General features: G+C 34.6%; 1 protein-coding gene across 1 annotated transcript in view; it reads left to right on the top strand.

Moving 5' to 3' along the window:
• LOC129230244 (N-acetyl-D-glucosamine kinase-like) overlaps positions 1-16,220 on the top strand; it is a 68,485-nt gene that overhangs the window by 49,682 nt on the left and 2,583 nt on the right. The window contains 4 exon segments of the mRNA XM_054864648.1: positions 571-656; positions 658-684; positions 6,606-6,693; positions 15,861-15,961. Of these exon segments, the coding sequence (XP_054720623.1) occupies positions 571-656; positions 658-684; positions 6,606-6,693; positions 15,861-15,961 (302 nt within the window).

Here is a 16,220-nt window from a genome sequence, read left to right as displayed (position 1 = left end):
CTTGTTCCGATTCTAACCAACGATTTTAAAGCTAATGTCAAAAGTTTTTTATTTTCAAGTTCACCTAAAGAAACAGACATATGTCTCATTAGATGTTTAAAAAATGTTTTCTTCTTATTCTCTCCATAAGCATTTGCCTTGCTTCTACAAGTTCTCAAACTAGAATGCATCCCCTCAAATGCCCCCTCCTCCATAAAAATGCAATTAAAACCCCTCTCAAATAAAATTTCAATGACGCTTTCTGCACCATGAACCTTTTTCATGGATACCCCTGCTTTAACTAATGCAGTTTTTTATAGGCTGTAAAATGGAGCCAAATTTGATATGATACACTTATGTGAAAAAGAGAGCATTTTTAGTTAATTTTATAATTGTAAATTTAGCTGAATTCCTGGTGTTAAAGCACCTCTATGCCAAATTTTGCAAAGATTCCATGTAAATTGTTGATTTGAAAAAGGAATATAAACATATACAAATGCATAAATCTATGCATATCCTTTGTTATACTCACCTAGATTAAAGCAAAATATGCATTTTTGCTTAATTTTATAAAATTTGTTTTTATCTTAGCCATGTGGATTTCTTTGAGAGCTGTGAAGACAGTATTAGATCATGAAGATAACTTAAAGAAGTGCAAGTATGATGTATCAAAAGTTAAAAGAACTAATTTTCAAACATTTCAAGGTCAGTTTGTCTTTCTGAATCTTTACTTTTTCAAATGTTGTATGAAAGTATATACATGTGTATTATGGTCTCCATAATTCAAGATGTTCAGGATTGAGCCTACCTTGAATTATCAAACACTTGGAATTATTGAAATCATAAAATTTCAATAAATAAATAATAGCAAATAAAACAATTTTTAAATTTTTGTGCTGTATTTATAAATGAAAAATGTACTTAAATATTACTGCTTATATCAGCAAGCTCAGGCACTTAAACCGATAGATGGTGCAAATTGGGGAGGAGGGGCCTTGAGGTGCCATATATGATAGCAGCAAGTAAATTATTTCATATCTTTGCTGTTTAAGCAAATTTATTGAAAAATATGTTCCTTATCTGGATCAATGTTTTTCAACTATGTTTTGTCCTGGGACAAGTAAAAATTATGTAGACCGGTAGGTTTTTTTTTCTCTTTTGCAAAAAAGAAAAGAAAAAAATAACTGGATATTGAAAACTAGAGCATAAGTTGATTTTATAATTTTCATTATGGTTAACTTATAATAATATTTTAGTGTAAAATATGTAATTATTTAAATTATTATGCTTTAGCTAATAAACATTTGTGAAAAACTTCAAAAATTATGGAAAGTAATGAGAAAAGTCCGGCGGCCAGACACATTCTTTTGCAGACTGACGGTTGAAAATCGTTGATTAAGTTGTGTATTGAGTTAAGACAGTTTTATTTATGATTCAATAAATGACTTCAATATAAATTGCAATGCATCAATATGTGAAAATTCAGATATCTAGAAAGTGGTAAATAATGATATTAAATGTCTATTGTTTAAATTCTAATATCGCCCAGCCATAGTTCCAAGTAAATTATTACGTACAAGATTATAATACGCAATGACCTGGCTCATAAAAGTTTTATTTAGGTAATAGTTTTTTATTTATTAAAATTTAAGCATCTTGAATAAGTGATGAAAAAAACAAAGCATTTATTTCTTTGTTAAAAATATTGTATTATGCTTGATTAATACAGTGAAACCTGTGTAAGTTGACCATTTGCAGTACACTACTTCAGTGGTCAACTTAAACAGGTGGTCAACTTACAGAGGTAGATTTAAATGATAAGGGCTAATTCGGTGCCTGAAAAAAAGCGGTCAACTTAGACAGGTGGTCAACTTACTAAGGTTGATTTAAATGATAAAGGCTAATTCCGTGCCTGAAAAAAGTGGTCAACTTAGACAGGTGGTCAACTTACAAGGGTGGTCAACTTCACAGGTTTTACTGTATTCTATTAGTAAACGGTTGATTGCATTTGTTGCATTTAATTTTAATTCTGTATAATGTATCATGTGTGACCACATCTGTGCACATCCCTCAACCTATTTTTCTGAAACTTTTAAATGTTAATTTTGTTTTTGTCTGGTTTCATTCTGTATGTAGCTTAGCTTGAATGAACTTCCCTTATAAATACTATTTGTTTCACCATCAGCTTTGTACGAGTGTTAGAAATAAGCAGTTGTTAAATTCATATTTTGTGATCAAAAATTTCATTTTCACCTCCCAGATTTTCCAATCTAGGAGCCACTCTAGGTCGCACCCGAGCCCTTAATATTATGAAAGACAGTTGAAATGCATTTCTAAGATTACAAATCTTCTTAAGATTAGTGGAGATAGTGTTTGTGTTTTTAAGGTTTTAATTTCCAAATATGGGTGAGGGGGGTGGTCGCACCCGAGCCCTTAATATTACGAAAGAGAGTTGAAATGCATTTCTAAGATTACAAATCAGAAAAATTTCCTTAGATGAGCCTTTAAGTCTCTCCTCCCTCTAACATCATCAAAGATTGTCTGAAACTGCATTCTTAGAGCTACAATTCCGAAAAATAGACAGGGGAGCGCCACCGAACCTCTTCTCCCCTAACATTACTAAAGATCGTCTAAAATACATTTTGTAGACTACAAATTTGAAAATTTTCCAGGTGAGAAACCCCCTGGCCCCCTTTACTTTGGAGTTAATATTACACTTGTATTTGGTTCATCAGCTTCCTCTTAAATCAGAAGGCCTATATAGTCGTCTGAGAACAAACAGTACTGATTACAGGAATACCACTTTGAGGCAACGATATATGCACACATTTGTTAAGAAAAGACGAAAATTATTGGGATGGTTGTAATGTTTAAACTTGCATCGCCTAGTGAAAATTTTAAAAATGCTCTAGTTAAAGGTGGGCTGATAGTACAATTCAAAAATTTTCCAAAGTATCTTATTTTTCCAAATGGCCCCCTCTTAGAATTCTCTCTGGATCTGCCCCTGCTCTCATTAGAATTTGATCAAGCAGTTTTAAGCAATGGGCCAAGAGAGGCCCGGTTCCTAAGGTAGGCGACCTGTGCCACATTGCCTAGGATGGCAGGTTTTAGGAGCGGCAAATTTGATGATGGCAAAATATAAGGAGGCAAAAAAAAGAAAAAGAGTCATGGCTCAGACTGTACTTTTGAAATTTTTAAGGGTCTTAATTTTAGAGGGTTTTTCAACTCATTTGGAAGGGGAGAGGGGCGCCTTCTCAGGGGATGGTGCTCTGTAGCATTTGAGAGGGCTATTGATTTTAAGAGGGGGAAGGGGGTGAGCACCCCTGTTTCATAAAACCCAGGGGCGGATTTGGAAGTGTGGAGGCCCCAAGGCAACGAAGGAGTGGAGGCCTCTAATCAGGGTTTGAAAAGATCATATTTTCGAAAATATCCGATACTTTGATGTATATCCGAATATTTTGATATATATATATATACCTGATATTTTCGACTCGTGAAAGTTAGGATACTTTGTAAAATTTTTATTGTTGGGGCCCCTTTATTGTGGAGGCCCCGAGGCAGTAGCCCCGCCTGCCCTCCCCTTAATCCAGCCCTGATAAAACAGATACATGTATAAAATGTATCGAATAGCAAGTTAATATAATTGTAGAGCGCAATGTTTATGTCACTGGATATGAGAGATTCAAGAAAAATGTAAATTATTTATGATTTATTTGTTAATTTTGCAGACAAGAGAAATTTAAAATCAGTGTGGTTTCATACTCATATCATATAATTGTCAAGAATGATTTCCATCCCCATGCTGTACATATAATTTGTTGTGCTTCAAAGATAGAAGGAAACATTGAACAAAGCAATAGTTTTAGAATGGAGAATGTGGTACTTGAGCTGATGTTGCTGCCCAGGCTGTACTGAACCAATGTCCTAATAAAAACTAGTTCTTGTGCGACATTTAGGATCACAAAAGACTGGAGCATTAAATTTATATTCCTATTTTTCGTCTGATAAAAAATGTGTGGTTCCTACCATATCAAAACTTTGAAAGGTAGCTCTCTCGCCCAGGACCTGATAACTGAAAAGGCTAACTAGGCTGTGGCTTAGGGCCCCTACTTTTTACGGATGCCCAGGTGGCTAAAATTGTTTTATCCATTGACTAAAATTGTAAGGTTTAACTACTGAAACCTTCAAAAAGTTTTTGGCCTAAGGCCCCACCCAATATTTTAATCTGGTCTGGTCTCACCACAAGTTTGAGCTTAGAACTTTACGCTTGAACTGGGTCTATTTCTCTGCAATGTTTGTACTGTTTTCCTTTTCTAATTTCTTGTTTCCCTTTCCTAATGTTATTTCCATACTAAAGTGTCAGTGGTTGTCTTGTCAAACGTTTAGTGGCGTCTGAGAAAATAGGAATTTTTATCCAGCTCTTTGAAATGAGTTTGCTGTTTCAGATAACAGAAAGTATTTATAATGAAAAAAACGAAAAATTCTTCCTTCAGTTCTCAAGAGGATGTTCCACGTTTCAGAAAAAATCATGTATGGGTTTGAATAGAAGCTATTCTTTGTTCTCATATTTTTTCTCTCTTTTTATATAGTACAAGCTTAAGATAAATTAGCTATTTACAATATGAGAAAATAGAAGTATTTGAAATTACACTATGTATTAAATTTAGGCTAAATAACAAACTATAAAGATAATCAGTTAAGAGAGAACAATGCATTTTTATTTAGTTCTCTTTAATTATAACCAAGCAAAATTTTCCTATAAAATGTATTGACGGCATGTAATAAAACACCAATGAGAATTTCTTTCTCAAATGTGATATTATATGAAGAAGCTACCAGCTCAGTGTTCTTCTCTAGCCACAATCACACGGTACTCCTGTAACCCATATTCAGGTTTCTCCCCAGTAGTATATAGGTCTAGTTGTCCCACCTTTGACTTCAGTTTTGTAGAGTTTATACCCAGGGCATGTATGTTTGCATCTCTTGGGAAAGTTATTTTCCCAGGCACAATCTCTTTTCACACGTAGAATATTTTTCTCCCAGAGTTGAAGTGGAGATTAGGGGATAAAAGAATCCCTTCTGAATGGGATGATTCAAAGGCATATTGTTTTGTTGTAAGGTGGCGAAGTTTGCCGAACTCGTGCCCCAGTTCTTTCGTTAAGAACAGCACTGCCTTTTGTCACTGTTAAACCACAATCATTAAGCCCTCTAAAAAAGAGAGGTTCAGTCCAGAAAAATAATTTTTTTCAGCAGTCTGCAATGCAAATTAAGAACCCCAAAAATGGTCTGGATGATAAGATCCAGGCTAAAATTATATTAATCATAAAATCAAGCCCCATCATTTAGGGCGGAGGGAGGGGGCAAGAGGGGGTAATAATTAATGAGAAATTAATGTATTTACCTTTATTGGGCTCGGTTTTGGCTGTTTTCTGGTATAATTTGCATTGAGTATAGTATACACCATTTGACTGGAAAAGGTCGAAATGACCAATTTGCATAAAATCTGAGTACAATTGCATTTCACCCTAAAGCCCCCTGCGCCTACTGTATTTGCAGTTTACCAGTTTTAGATGCACGAGTTGACCCCGAAAAATAGGGCCACAGGGACAGTTCGACCCCTGTGATTTAACAAACTTTACATTAGATTAATCATAACATCTGTATCAGCAGATAAATGCATAAAAATTAGATAGAAAACTTAAAAACTATGAGTATGTGCTACCTGAAAATGCTTTGTTTGCTGAATTGTATGATTAAAAAGTTTAGTTTTTTTTTTTTTTTTTTTGTTCACCCCAACCAAGAAATAGTCTGCAAACTTTCTCAAAAATCTGTAACCATAGTCTCAAGATTTCTCTGTTTCTACTACCGAGAGGTTCAATAACTTTTGGCAATTTATTAAACATGTCTATAAATTTGTACCTTATTTATCTGAAATTATCCTGTTCTGGATTGAGCTTAATCAGCAAGCCCGTCATTTAGGCATTCAGGGTCTGAATAACAAAAATCATGATGTAAATGTGCATTTTGCATGTAATTTAATGTTTTTTTCATATAAAGTGCATTGAGTATATACCTTTTGCACCCCCCCCCCCCCCCCCCGAAAACTTGGAAATGTGTGGCTTGTTAATCAGCTTCTAAAATGTTATGCATGTAGATAGTTTATTGATCTCAAACAAGGCCACTGTACCTCAAAGGGTGAATGCATATCTTCTATTCTTTAGCACTTTTAAATGTTTTCAGAAGATGAGATAATAAGATCAGATCATAAGGTGTTCAAATCTTCATTTTTGCACAAACGACATTGTCAAAGCAATTATTTGTGAATAAATATGATAATGCATACAGCTGTTTTGGTTGTATAGGAAAACAATGCTCAGTTACCTTTTCCAACTTTGATTCTGTAGAAAATTTTTGCTCAGTTATTTTTCCCAACGTCATTGCTATTTCAGGTTTTATTTAAAGTAATGTGTACAACTGCTGTGCACTGTTAGAACAAATAATAGATGGAAATATTTTGGTATTATACTAGTTAATTATAATTTCTAACATTATTTCAATTGTTTCTGATAGTCTAGTTCTTTTATGCTATACTTTTTAATTTTATGCATGAATTTTGTTTTTATTAGGTACATGATCTTTTTGGTATACTTGAGCACTGTTACACCAATTTTAGCAAAACTAGTTTTGCTGGTCTGTGTGCAAAAATAGCAGCAGGTATAAAATTTTTAGTTGTCTTTTTATCTCTCATGTATTAGGAAAACTGGAAATTAACGTTTTTTCAATCAAATACATTTTTAATAAGTTTTTATTTTTGATCAATGGATATAATTTCCCTCTTTATCAACTACCTTTTGCGATGTTGGCAACAGATTCTCAATTCTGGATCGATAAAACAGCTGGAGATGTGATTTTTATCTTAGCCAAGTTTTCAAGGTTTTTGTAGCATAGCGATCAGAATAAAGGGATATCAGGTGAGTAGGGAGGGTGAAGTAATCTAATGAAATTGATTAATTTTTTCCATGGTTCATCTTTAACAGTGTGGTCTAGTACAATCATGTTTCAGAATCACTGCTTTTTCTGTTGATAATTGTTGGAATATACCGGCCTGACATTGCACCCCATCTGATTTCCCTTTATTCCTATCGCTACTGTATTTTCTAAGTGACAATAAACTGAAAATTTGGCTACTGTCCATAATGCCATCTGCAGATATTTTGCTCCAAAACTAGTTCGTTTTTATTGATCTGAAATTAGAAATTTGCACATTTGATGACAAAAAGATGCTGATACAAAGGGTAACTACATCACGGTAAAATGTTTATTGGCTTGGAAAAAAAATGACATACTATCTGGTCCCCCTAATATTTAAAACTTTCATTCAACAATAAAGTGTAAATGAAATAAAACTTTAGATGCCCATCATCAAAAAGTACATTGCTTAAGTTCATTATGGTTATACTTTTACCTTATTAGTTGTGTCATAATAAATAGCATAGATAGATAACTAGCTTACATTTTTATGTGACATTTATATCTAGTCTATTTAGTCCCACTTTTTTAAAAATTTGAATTATGCATTTGCTTGTGTAGCTAGAATCGCTCATTTTAGTCTACCTACTATGGGTTTCTACCACTTAGACACTAATAACTTTATGTCGACCATCCTTTTCAATCCTTAAATATGTGAAAGTGGACTCTCTCTATTCTGAACACTCGTGGGACCGAACAGAAGTGTTCAGATTATGGGGATGCTCATTATATTGGGAGACTGGAAATGCATGCAAATGTATTCCATTGTGTTAATGAACTATGTTCAATACTTTGCCAAGTGAGCTATACCAGTTTTTGAGATAGAGGTGCTGAATTTTGGATTGACAGCAAGTGCAATATGAAGAGAGAACATTTCCGGAATTATTGGCCGTGGTCTAAACGAAAACGAAGAAAAACCAAACATTTTATCGAGCTCTGCGGCTGACATCATCGGTGGATGGATTCGAAGTGACTAATGGGCTGTTCAAGTCACTCTGATATTTAAGAGAAACCGCTGGTGGGTGCCAGTTCCTTATTGGACGGCGTTCCCAAACTGCCGGTGGATGTTGGTTCCTGATTGGATGGCGGTCTTCTCTGATAGGTGCACTGGTTGAAAATAGAAGTGGCTTCAGATTTGGAATGGGAGCGGACGTCAGTCTGTTTTAAGCCGTTGTGGGGAGCAGATCTAAAGGCAGGGTGCCATCTTTTTGGCAAGTTGAAGTCTCTCTTTTTTTCTATTGAAATTTAACGGATGTTTAAAGATTTCAATAGCTTTGCAATGAAGGCAGGCATAGTAATGGGATGTTGTGGCCAGGACTTCAGTGTCGTTAATTTTGATGTAATGGACTCCTTCTTGTTGACTGTGTTCAGCTACTGCTGATTTTTCGTAGTGTCCTAAACGGCAATGACGTGTACTATTGAAATCTTTAAACATCCCTTAAATTTCAATAGAAAAGAAGAGAACTTCAATTTGCCAAAAACATGGCACCCTTCCTTTAGATCTGCTCGCCACGACGGCTTAAAACAGACTGACATCTGCTCCCATTCCAAATCTGAAGCCACTCCCATTTTCCCATCAGAGCACCAATCAGAGAAGACCGCCATCCAATCAGGAACCGGCACCCACCAGCTGTTCTCGTAAATATCAGAGTGACTCGAACAGCTCATTAATCACTTCAAATCCATACGTTTGGTTTTTCTTTGTTTTCATTTAGACCACGGCCAATAAGCCCGGAAAGGGGCTCTTTTCATATTGATGCCGGCCGTGAAAGCTTTAAGCAGTTTTTAGCAAGCGCAATAATCAATTAAAATCAGTAGGACCTAAGCATTTGCAATTCTTTCTTTTTTAATTTAAAAAGTTTTACATAATATTCAATTATAAAATATTAAAATGCAGTTATCGGTATATTACCGGTAAAAAAAAGAGTAATTTTAGGTTGCTTTTGCATTGTGTATTCTCGCACATTGTACATGTTATCATCCGACTGTTAAAGAGACAGGGATGCCCACAAGGGGGGATAATGGCGCAAGTTGCGGCATCAAAATTTTTGGGGGGGATTTTTTTCCAGAAGGCTTTTTTCTTTATAACATGAATTTTTTGAATTTTGGAAAGAAAAATTTTTTAAGCTCATTCAACAAGAAATAGATGCATTACTTTTTTCATGTACTCTTGAGGGCCGTCGCCGTACCCCCCCCCCCCCCTTTTTCAGAAACGGGGCTGCCAATATCGTTTTAGCGATGCAACTAATGAAGAAAAAGGAAAACTGTTCGTTGTTTTAAAGAATTAAAATAGTAATTATAAATGAACAATTGAAATAATAGTGACGAAAAGTATTTTTTCTGTGAAATTTGAATAGAAAATGTAAATTTAAAATACATTTTTGGTACTCCATGATTCTTTTTTATTAAGAGTATCTAAGTATGCACCGCGGAAATGTACGCTCAAACATTTTTATTAAAACGCAAAAAAAAAAAAAAAAAAAATATTCAGAACAGTACACTCTTCACTAGGCCGCATAGTGGGTATGTCTGCCTAGTTGGAAACTATGAGGTCGGCTCAAATTAAAGTATTGTGCATAGAGTAAAATTAGCATAATGGGAGAGAGGACCGGCGACCAAATTAACATGTTGCACGCCTTGTCTCTCGACGCCCCTGGTTATACAAAACCATGCTTCATGGTTCTTCAGTTAAAAAAAAAAAAATACATAAATAAATAGGACAGCTTCATTAGGACAGCCCATAGGATAGGGGTCGCCGAAACATTCCTCTTTTTTTTTTGATGGAAAATGTTGTCCTGAAAATCATTGCTAAGTGGAGAAAAATGTATGGGGCGCTGAAATAAATTTGAAATAGAGAGAGAGAGAGAGAAACAGTTAACTGCAAAGAGAGATTCAAAGTATTGTAATGAATACTCACAACAAAAATTCTAAATGTTTGAATGTAAAAATCGTAAGTAAATCAAAGCCTGATCAAGAGATGCAGGAGGCATGCTTAAAATAAAATGAAGTGGAATAGAGACCTAAGGTAACGTAGAAAATTACCAAATCCGTTCAAAATGTTAGAAGTTCTTTTTCTAAGGCCGCGAACGCTTGTATTGCAAGAAAACAAAAATATTAGGAGGGAAATTGAATACTTTATTATTGAAAATTCAAGCCAAATAAACGTGTTTGGCAAAGGAAAATTGGAAGAAAGTATTACCACAATATGTTTATCAACAATTAGAATTTACAATGAAGATAAAAGGGATGTAGCCAAACTGAAAGGAAGAGTGGGAAACTCCAAACTCGTCTTTTTACGTTTTTACGTCCCCAAAGCTGGCCTGTAAGTGAATTTTTAAATCTTAGGTTCTGAAAAAATCCCGGGAAAACGTTCTCAATCCCATCTTTTACCCTAAGGTCATCAAAGATGGCCTACACCTGAATATTTAGGACTGCAATTTTGAAAAACTGTGAGAGTGCTCCCAACATAACCTCCGAAAAACGCCCTCTCAATTAACCATTCATCATCATTCAAGGCCGAATAAATTTCCTCTTTTCTACTTTAATTTTAAAAAAACTCCTTGAGGTGTCCCGAAACTCGTTCTCCAAATGTTACCAAAGATCCTCAGAAATTTCATTGTTAAGGCTTCAATTCAGAAAACGTTTTGGGGAAGATTTCCAAAACCTTCTACCCCTCCCCCCCTAACAGTATTTAAAATCGTGTACGATTGTGTTAACTGAATTTCAATTTTTTGAAAATTTGCCATGGAAGGACTCCGAATGTCTCCATCCATTAACATTACCAAAAATCTTCTAAAACTGTGGTTTCAACGGATCGAAATTTTTTCGAGAGCATGCTCCCCCCCCCCCCCTCTCTATCTCGTCAACATTATAGAAAAATGTCTTGAATCTTGCTTTTGTGCTTCAATTACGAAACATTTCTGGTCGCTAATGCCTTCAAAACTTCCCTTCTCCTTTTCATCGAAGGTTGGATTAAATTATGTTTCCGGAGCTTTAATTTCAAAAGACGGGCGGTGCACTAAATTTTAAAAAAAAGTCTACAATTGTGTTTTTGAAGCTTCAAAATCTCGAAAAATTTCAGGGTGTGGGGCCATATCTCTCTTCTCCATAATATCACCATACATCGTCTAAAACTGCCTTTTTCGAACTACAATTTTCCCCGGGGGTAACCCCCGAACCCCCCGCTTTATGTGTCATAATAAGAAATAATTCACAATTGGGAATGCGTACTTGAAGTTTGCATTTTGAAAAATTATAGAACGATGACCCCGAGTCTCTTCCTCCCTTAACATCACCACAGATCGTCTAAAACTGTGTTTTTCAAATGACAATCTTGGAATTTCCCGGAGAGAGGCCCCGGACCCCCTCTTCTGAACATAATTAAATATGACGTACAATTGTGTTGGAAGCTTAAATTTGGGAAAAATATCGGGAGATGCTATCCTGGACCTCATCTCCCCTTCCTCCCAAAATTAAAATATAATCTAAAACTGTTTGTATGCCCTCGATTTCGAAATAATGCAAGAAGGTAGCCCTCCGACACCCCCTAATTGTGACTGAATATTATTCTTCTTACGATTAAATTTAAATTGCTAACACTAAAGTCTAGTAATATAACTGTTCCTGCTAAACCAGAAGCCAAATCTTCTCTCTCTCTGCATATTGGAACATGCGTTTAAAACAAATAAGGGGCCGCCAAAGCGAACCCCCCCTCCTCCAGTTTTGATCTAATGACGGCCCTGGTACTCTTTCCAAAATTTAATGACCGTGTCTCTTTTTCAATGAAGGGAACACATTACAGACGGCATGGAGTTGGTGTCCGTTTCAAAGCTGGATCAGATGATTTGACTTCCTTGCAATTTTTTTAATAAATTTTCTGGAAGTAGCACAATTCTGCATGATGAATACGCGTGACAGCGATGAGAGTCATTTAAAACTGTGTTTCTAGTACTGCAATTTTTAAAAATTTATAGGAGAGAGCCCCTGATTCCCCCCTCTTTCCTTAACACGATCAAAGACAAGCCTAGAATTGTGTTTTTGGAGTATCAATTTCAAAAAACTGCCCGGGTAAAGGCTCCGTAATTCACCTTCCCCTAACATTACCAAGATCTATCAAAACTGCATTTTTAAAGCTACAAGTTCAAAAACTTAAGTGGAGCCCCCCCCCCCCCCCCCGCTCTCGTCAACATTATTACAAAATAGTCTTAAATTTGGTTTTTAGGGCTTCAATTTCGAGAAAATTCCTGGAGAGCTTCCAAAAACTCTTTTTCTTAACGTCACAAAAGTCAGCTACAGTTGCGATTTTAGAACTTCAAATTCAGAAAACTGCTTTTCCCCAACCATAGATAGCGTTTTTAAGACTTAAATTTTGAAAATTTTCCTGCTGCGATCCCTTCTTTCCCTAACATTACCACAAATAGTCTAAAACTGCGCTTTTAGAACTAATTTTGAAAACAAAGGAGAGTTCTGCTTAACACAACGTTAGACTATCTACAATTGCGCTTTTAAAGTTTCAATATTGAAAAATGACCGGGAAGGGACCACCAAACCTTTTATTCCTCTAACATAACCAGAGATCGTCTAAAACTGGTTTTAAATTTACAATTTCGAAAACTGTCCGGGGGAGAAACCCCCGGAGCCCCTATCTAAGTGACAATAAATTTCAGTTTCATGATTCATATTCAAACATCTAGTAATGACTTCATCCTAAGCCAGAAAGTTGAATCCCGTCTCCGTGTAAATATTCACACGCTTGAAAAAAAAAAAAAGTTGTAGCAAAATTTAAGGGTACCCAAAACTTCTTTACTCAAGGTCCACGTTGTAAAATTTGGGAAGGCAAGGCGGGTCAACTATCCAACAATATTTCAGTTCAAATGGTATTTGTTATCGCTACCTCCCCCCCCCCCCCCCGTGACTGGAAATTAAACACTCCCGATTCGAAAGCGAGAAATTTTTTTTCGGGGCGGGGGGGGGGGGTTAGCGCCATTGAACTTGGGGGGGGGGATGGGCACCCCTGTAAAGAGAAAAGGTCTCCAGGCGATTCTCAGCCGCATATTGCTTGTAGATAGTCATACTTTAAAGGTCTTGAATACTACTTGATACTATGGTTGGATTCTTGAAATATGCAGTTCAGTGGCAGAAATTTCAGGCTCATATTTCTCAGCTGAATCATTTTATCTAATGCAGCGATATCAGCAAAAGAAATTGTTCTTTGTAACATATTTTATCTAAATACAAAGTTTTATGACCATTTGTGAATAAGAAATAATTTTTTAAAACATCTGAGAAAGTAGCAACTGGATCAAATGTATGAAGACGTAAAACTTTAAATATTAATACAGTGAAGCACCATTTATATATTTTTGAAGAGACTGTATGAATAAAGCATGTAAATGAAAAAATGTTATAGGTATACTTTGATAGGTATCGACTCTGGAGGTACCAATTTAAAAATGTATAAAAGAGAAACGTATAAATAGTGCTTCCCTGTATCCAATGGCGCACACAAGGGGAGGGTCCAAGGAGTCCGGACCCCTCCAAAGGCCTTAGATTTTTTTGAATTGACTATAATCTTATGTATGTGGTTACGTTAAATCCCCCCCTCCCCAAGCAAAGTTTACAATATCTTCAGACTTAATAAATGGCAAAATTAAAATATATTTTCTCTCTTTCTTCCCCTACAAAATCGAACTGAATGTGAACATTATTTGTTCTAGAATGATGATTTTGCTTCGCTGTTTTAATTAATTTTGAGAAAAGTAAATACATTCATTTTTGTGCTTTCTGGTATTTTAATTAAGTATTTGTTATCCATAAATTTATTTTATTAACTAATGCCAAGCAATAATTCAACATATTTTGTTTTAAATGTTTTTTGTTCCTAACATTCGACAAAATCAAAATAATATGTTTAGATGCTTGTCGGAGTATGATATGAGAAAAGTGGACCTTCGGTTCTAGACCCCTCCTTTGAAAAATTCCTGTGTGAGCCACTGACTGTATCTCATTTTGAGATTAGCTGCAGATACGACTTTTGTGCTCAGCACAGCAGTGAAGGCCTTGGCACCATGGGCTATTGTTTGTTTTATTTGCTTTATAAGTATCTGTTTTTTTTTTCCTTTCTTTCTTTTATTTGCTTTATAAGTATCAACATCAATGTATTGCATGTTTGCCTTTCATTTTGATTGATTCATTTTATTTTTATTTGTTATCATCACATTATAATAGAAATATTAGCATGAAGGATTTTTAGCATTCTAAATGAAAGATAAATAAGAATTCCTTGCTCAAAGATTTGCGAAGAAAAGCTCCTGATTTCTAAAGCACGAATGTATCTTTTCAAAACCCTTTAAACTTGGTAAAAAATTAGGCACCTATTCAATACTATAACTATATGAATCATAGGGCAAGGATACATTAACTGTCCCCCAATCTCCGCAAACAACAAGATTTACATTGCCAGCTTAAAATGAAAAATTAATGAAAAGAAAATTTACTTTTTAACAGTATTATTTGCAAGGGCGGATCTAGCTTCTTGTTTTGTTTTGCCGGTGGTTATTATTAGAAAAGAGGTCATAAGCGTAAAATTTGGGCACTAAAATCGGAATTTTGGCAAATTTTTCTATATACTACTTTCTAAAATGCTGCTTTAAGATATCTTTCGTCTCCTGGGGAGGGGAGAAGTCTCCATAGGATTGGCAGTTCATTATCATTACATTATTATCATAGTTGCTTGGTATTTAAATGCTCATTGCTGTTCAATATTGTTTATAATTTAATTGCTTTTACAAATTAGTTTTTTTTTTCCATACTTGATGATTAATGTAGTTTTTATGATTAGTCCTCTACTTTTTTCATGCAGTGTCACAAAACGGTTGGAAGTGTGAATTATTTTAAACTGAAACAGAAATAAAGTTTTGTATATTTGTATAAATAGGTGATGCTAATTTCTTTTGTTTATTTTTTAATCAAATTCTTGTTAAGTTATTTGATACAAAAGGGTTTCAAATTTATATTTATCAAGCATGTCGGAGTGCAGTTTTAGGTTTCTCTCTCTAGTAGAGGAACTGTGGATCAGAGCCTGTACCACAGGTAAAACTTCTGTGTTTGGCCCGCTAGTGACCCTGCATTTTGTGTAACTTTTTGTCGAAGTTTAATGCTGTCAGAATAGTATATGTGCATCATTTTTATTGAAATTAAGTGTTTGATTTCTTCCTTCTAATGGAGCTGTGGTGAGTGAAGGTTCTCAGGTTTGGACTCCTATCTTTTTTGAAGCTTGATAATTTAGTTCTGATGATATGTTTCCATTGTTCTGACAAGTCGTACATAACTTACCTAGGAAAATTCTTGTATGACATTTTAATTAAGAAATCAAAACAGTTTAGGCTGTCACTTTTAAACCCCCACATCAAAATTCATTATCCGAAAGTTCAGATTCTCCATTTGTAAAAGTGAGTAATAGTTCAGTGATGCATGTCCAACAGTGCAACTTTGATTTATTTTATTTACTTTTTTTTGGGGCACTATTGAATAATTTGTTTGTTATTCTGAACTATTTCTTATTCCTTGAGGTATATTTACTAAATCACATAAACTTTATTTTATAATGATTGTGGGTTTTGGAAATGGTTGTAATGTATTACATTCCTTTTTTAAATATTTAAGAAAACATTTTTAAAATTTTAAGAAAACATTTTAAATTCAGGCATTTGTGGTTTTGACATTTTTGACCTTTGTGCTTTATAAAATGTTTTCATCAAATATCAGAGAATAGGAAAATTTCTCTTTATTACCTTTATAATGAAAATGTAGCGCAATTTTTCTAATTTCTTGTAACTTCATCGTTTTTGCAGCTGCAAATGAAGTTAAAGACCCTCTTTGTTGTGACTTATTTTATGAAGCTGGTAAGATGTTAGCTGCCATGGTTGTTGCTCTCAAACCAAAAGTTCACCAAGTAAGAAATTTTTTGAATACAAGTTATTATTGGGTGTCATATTTAGATAGCTCATGTAAATTTTGATTGTATATTTTGCTTTTTGTTTGTTGTTTAAGTGTAAAAGTTAATTTAAAAGTAAATATTTACTTTTTTGACAACAGTGTAGAACGTAATGTATTAATCACTGTAGTTACTTGACAATTTACAAAAAAAAGTTATTTTGTATGAGTTTATTTAATGTTAAAATATTTCTCCTTATATATATATTTTCAAGATT

This window comes from Uloborus diversus, chromosome 1 (genome assembly GCF_026930045.1).
Source record: "Uloborus diversus isolate 005 chromosome 1, Udiv.v.3.1, whole genome shotgun sequence".
Taxonomy (NCBI): domain Eukaryota; kingdom Metazoa; phylum Arthropoda; class Arachnida; order Araneae; family Uloboridae; genus Uloborus; species Uloborus diversus.
Note: the sequence above shows the minus strand (reverse complement) of the source record. Positions and strands in the feature narration are given on the sequence as shown.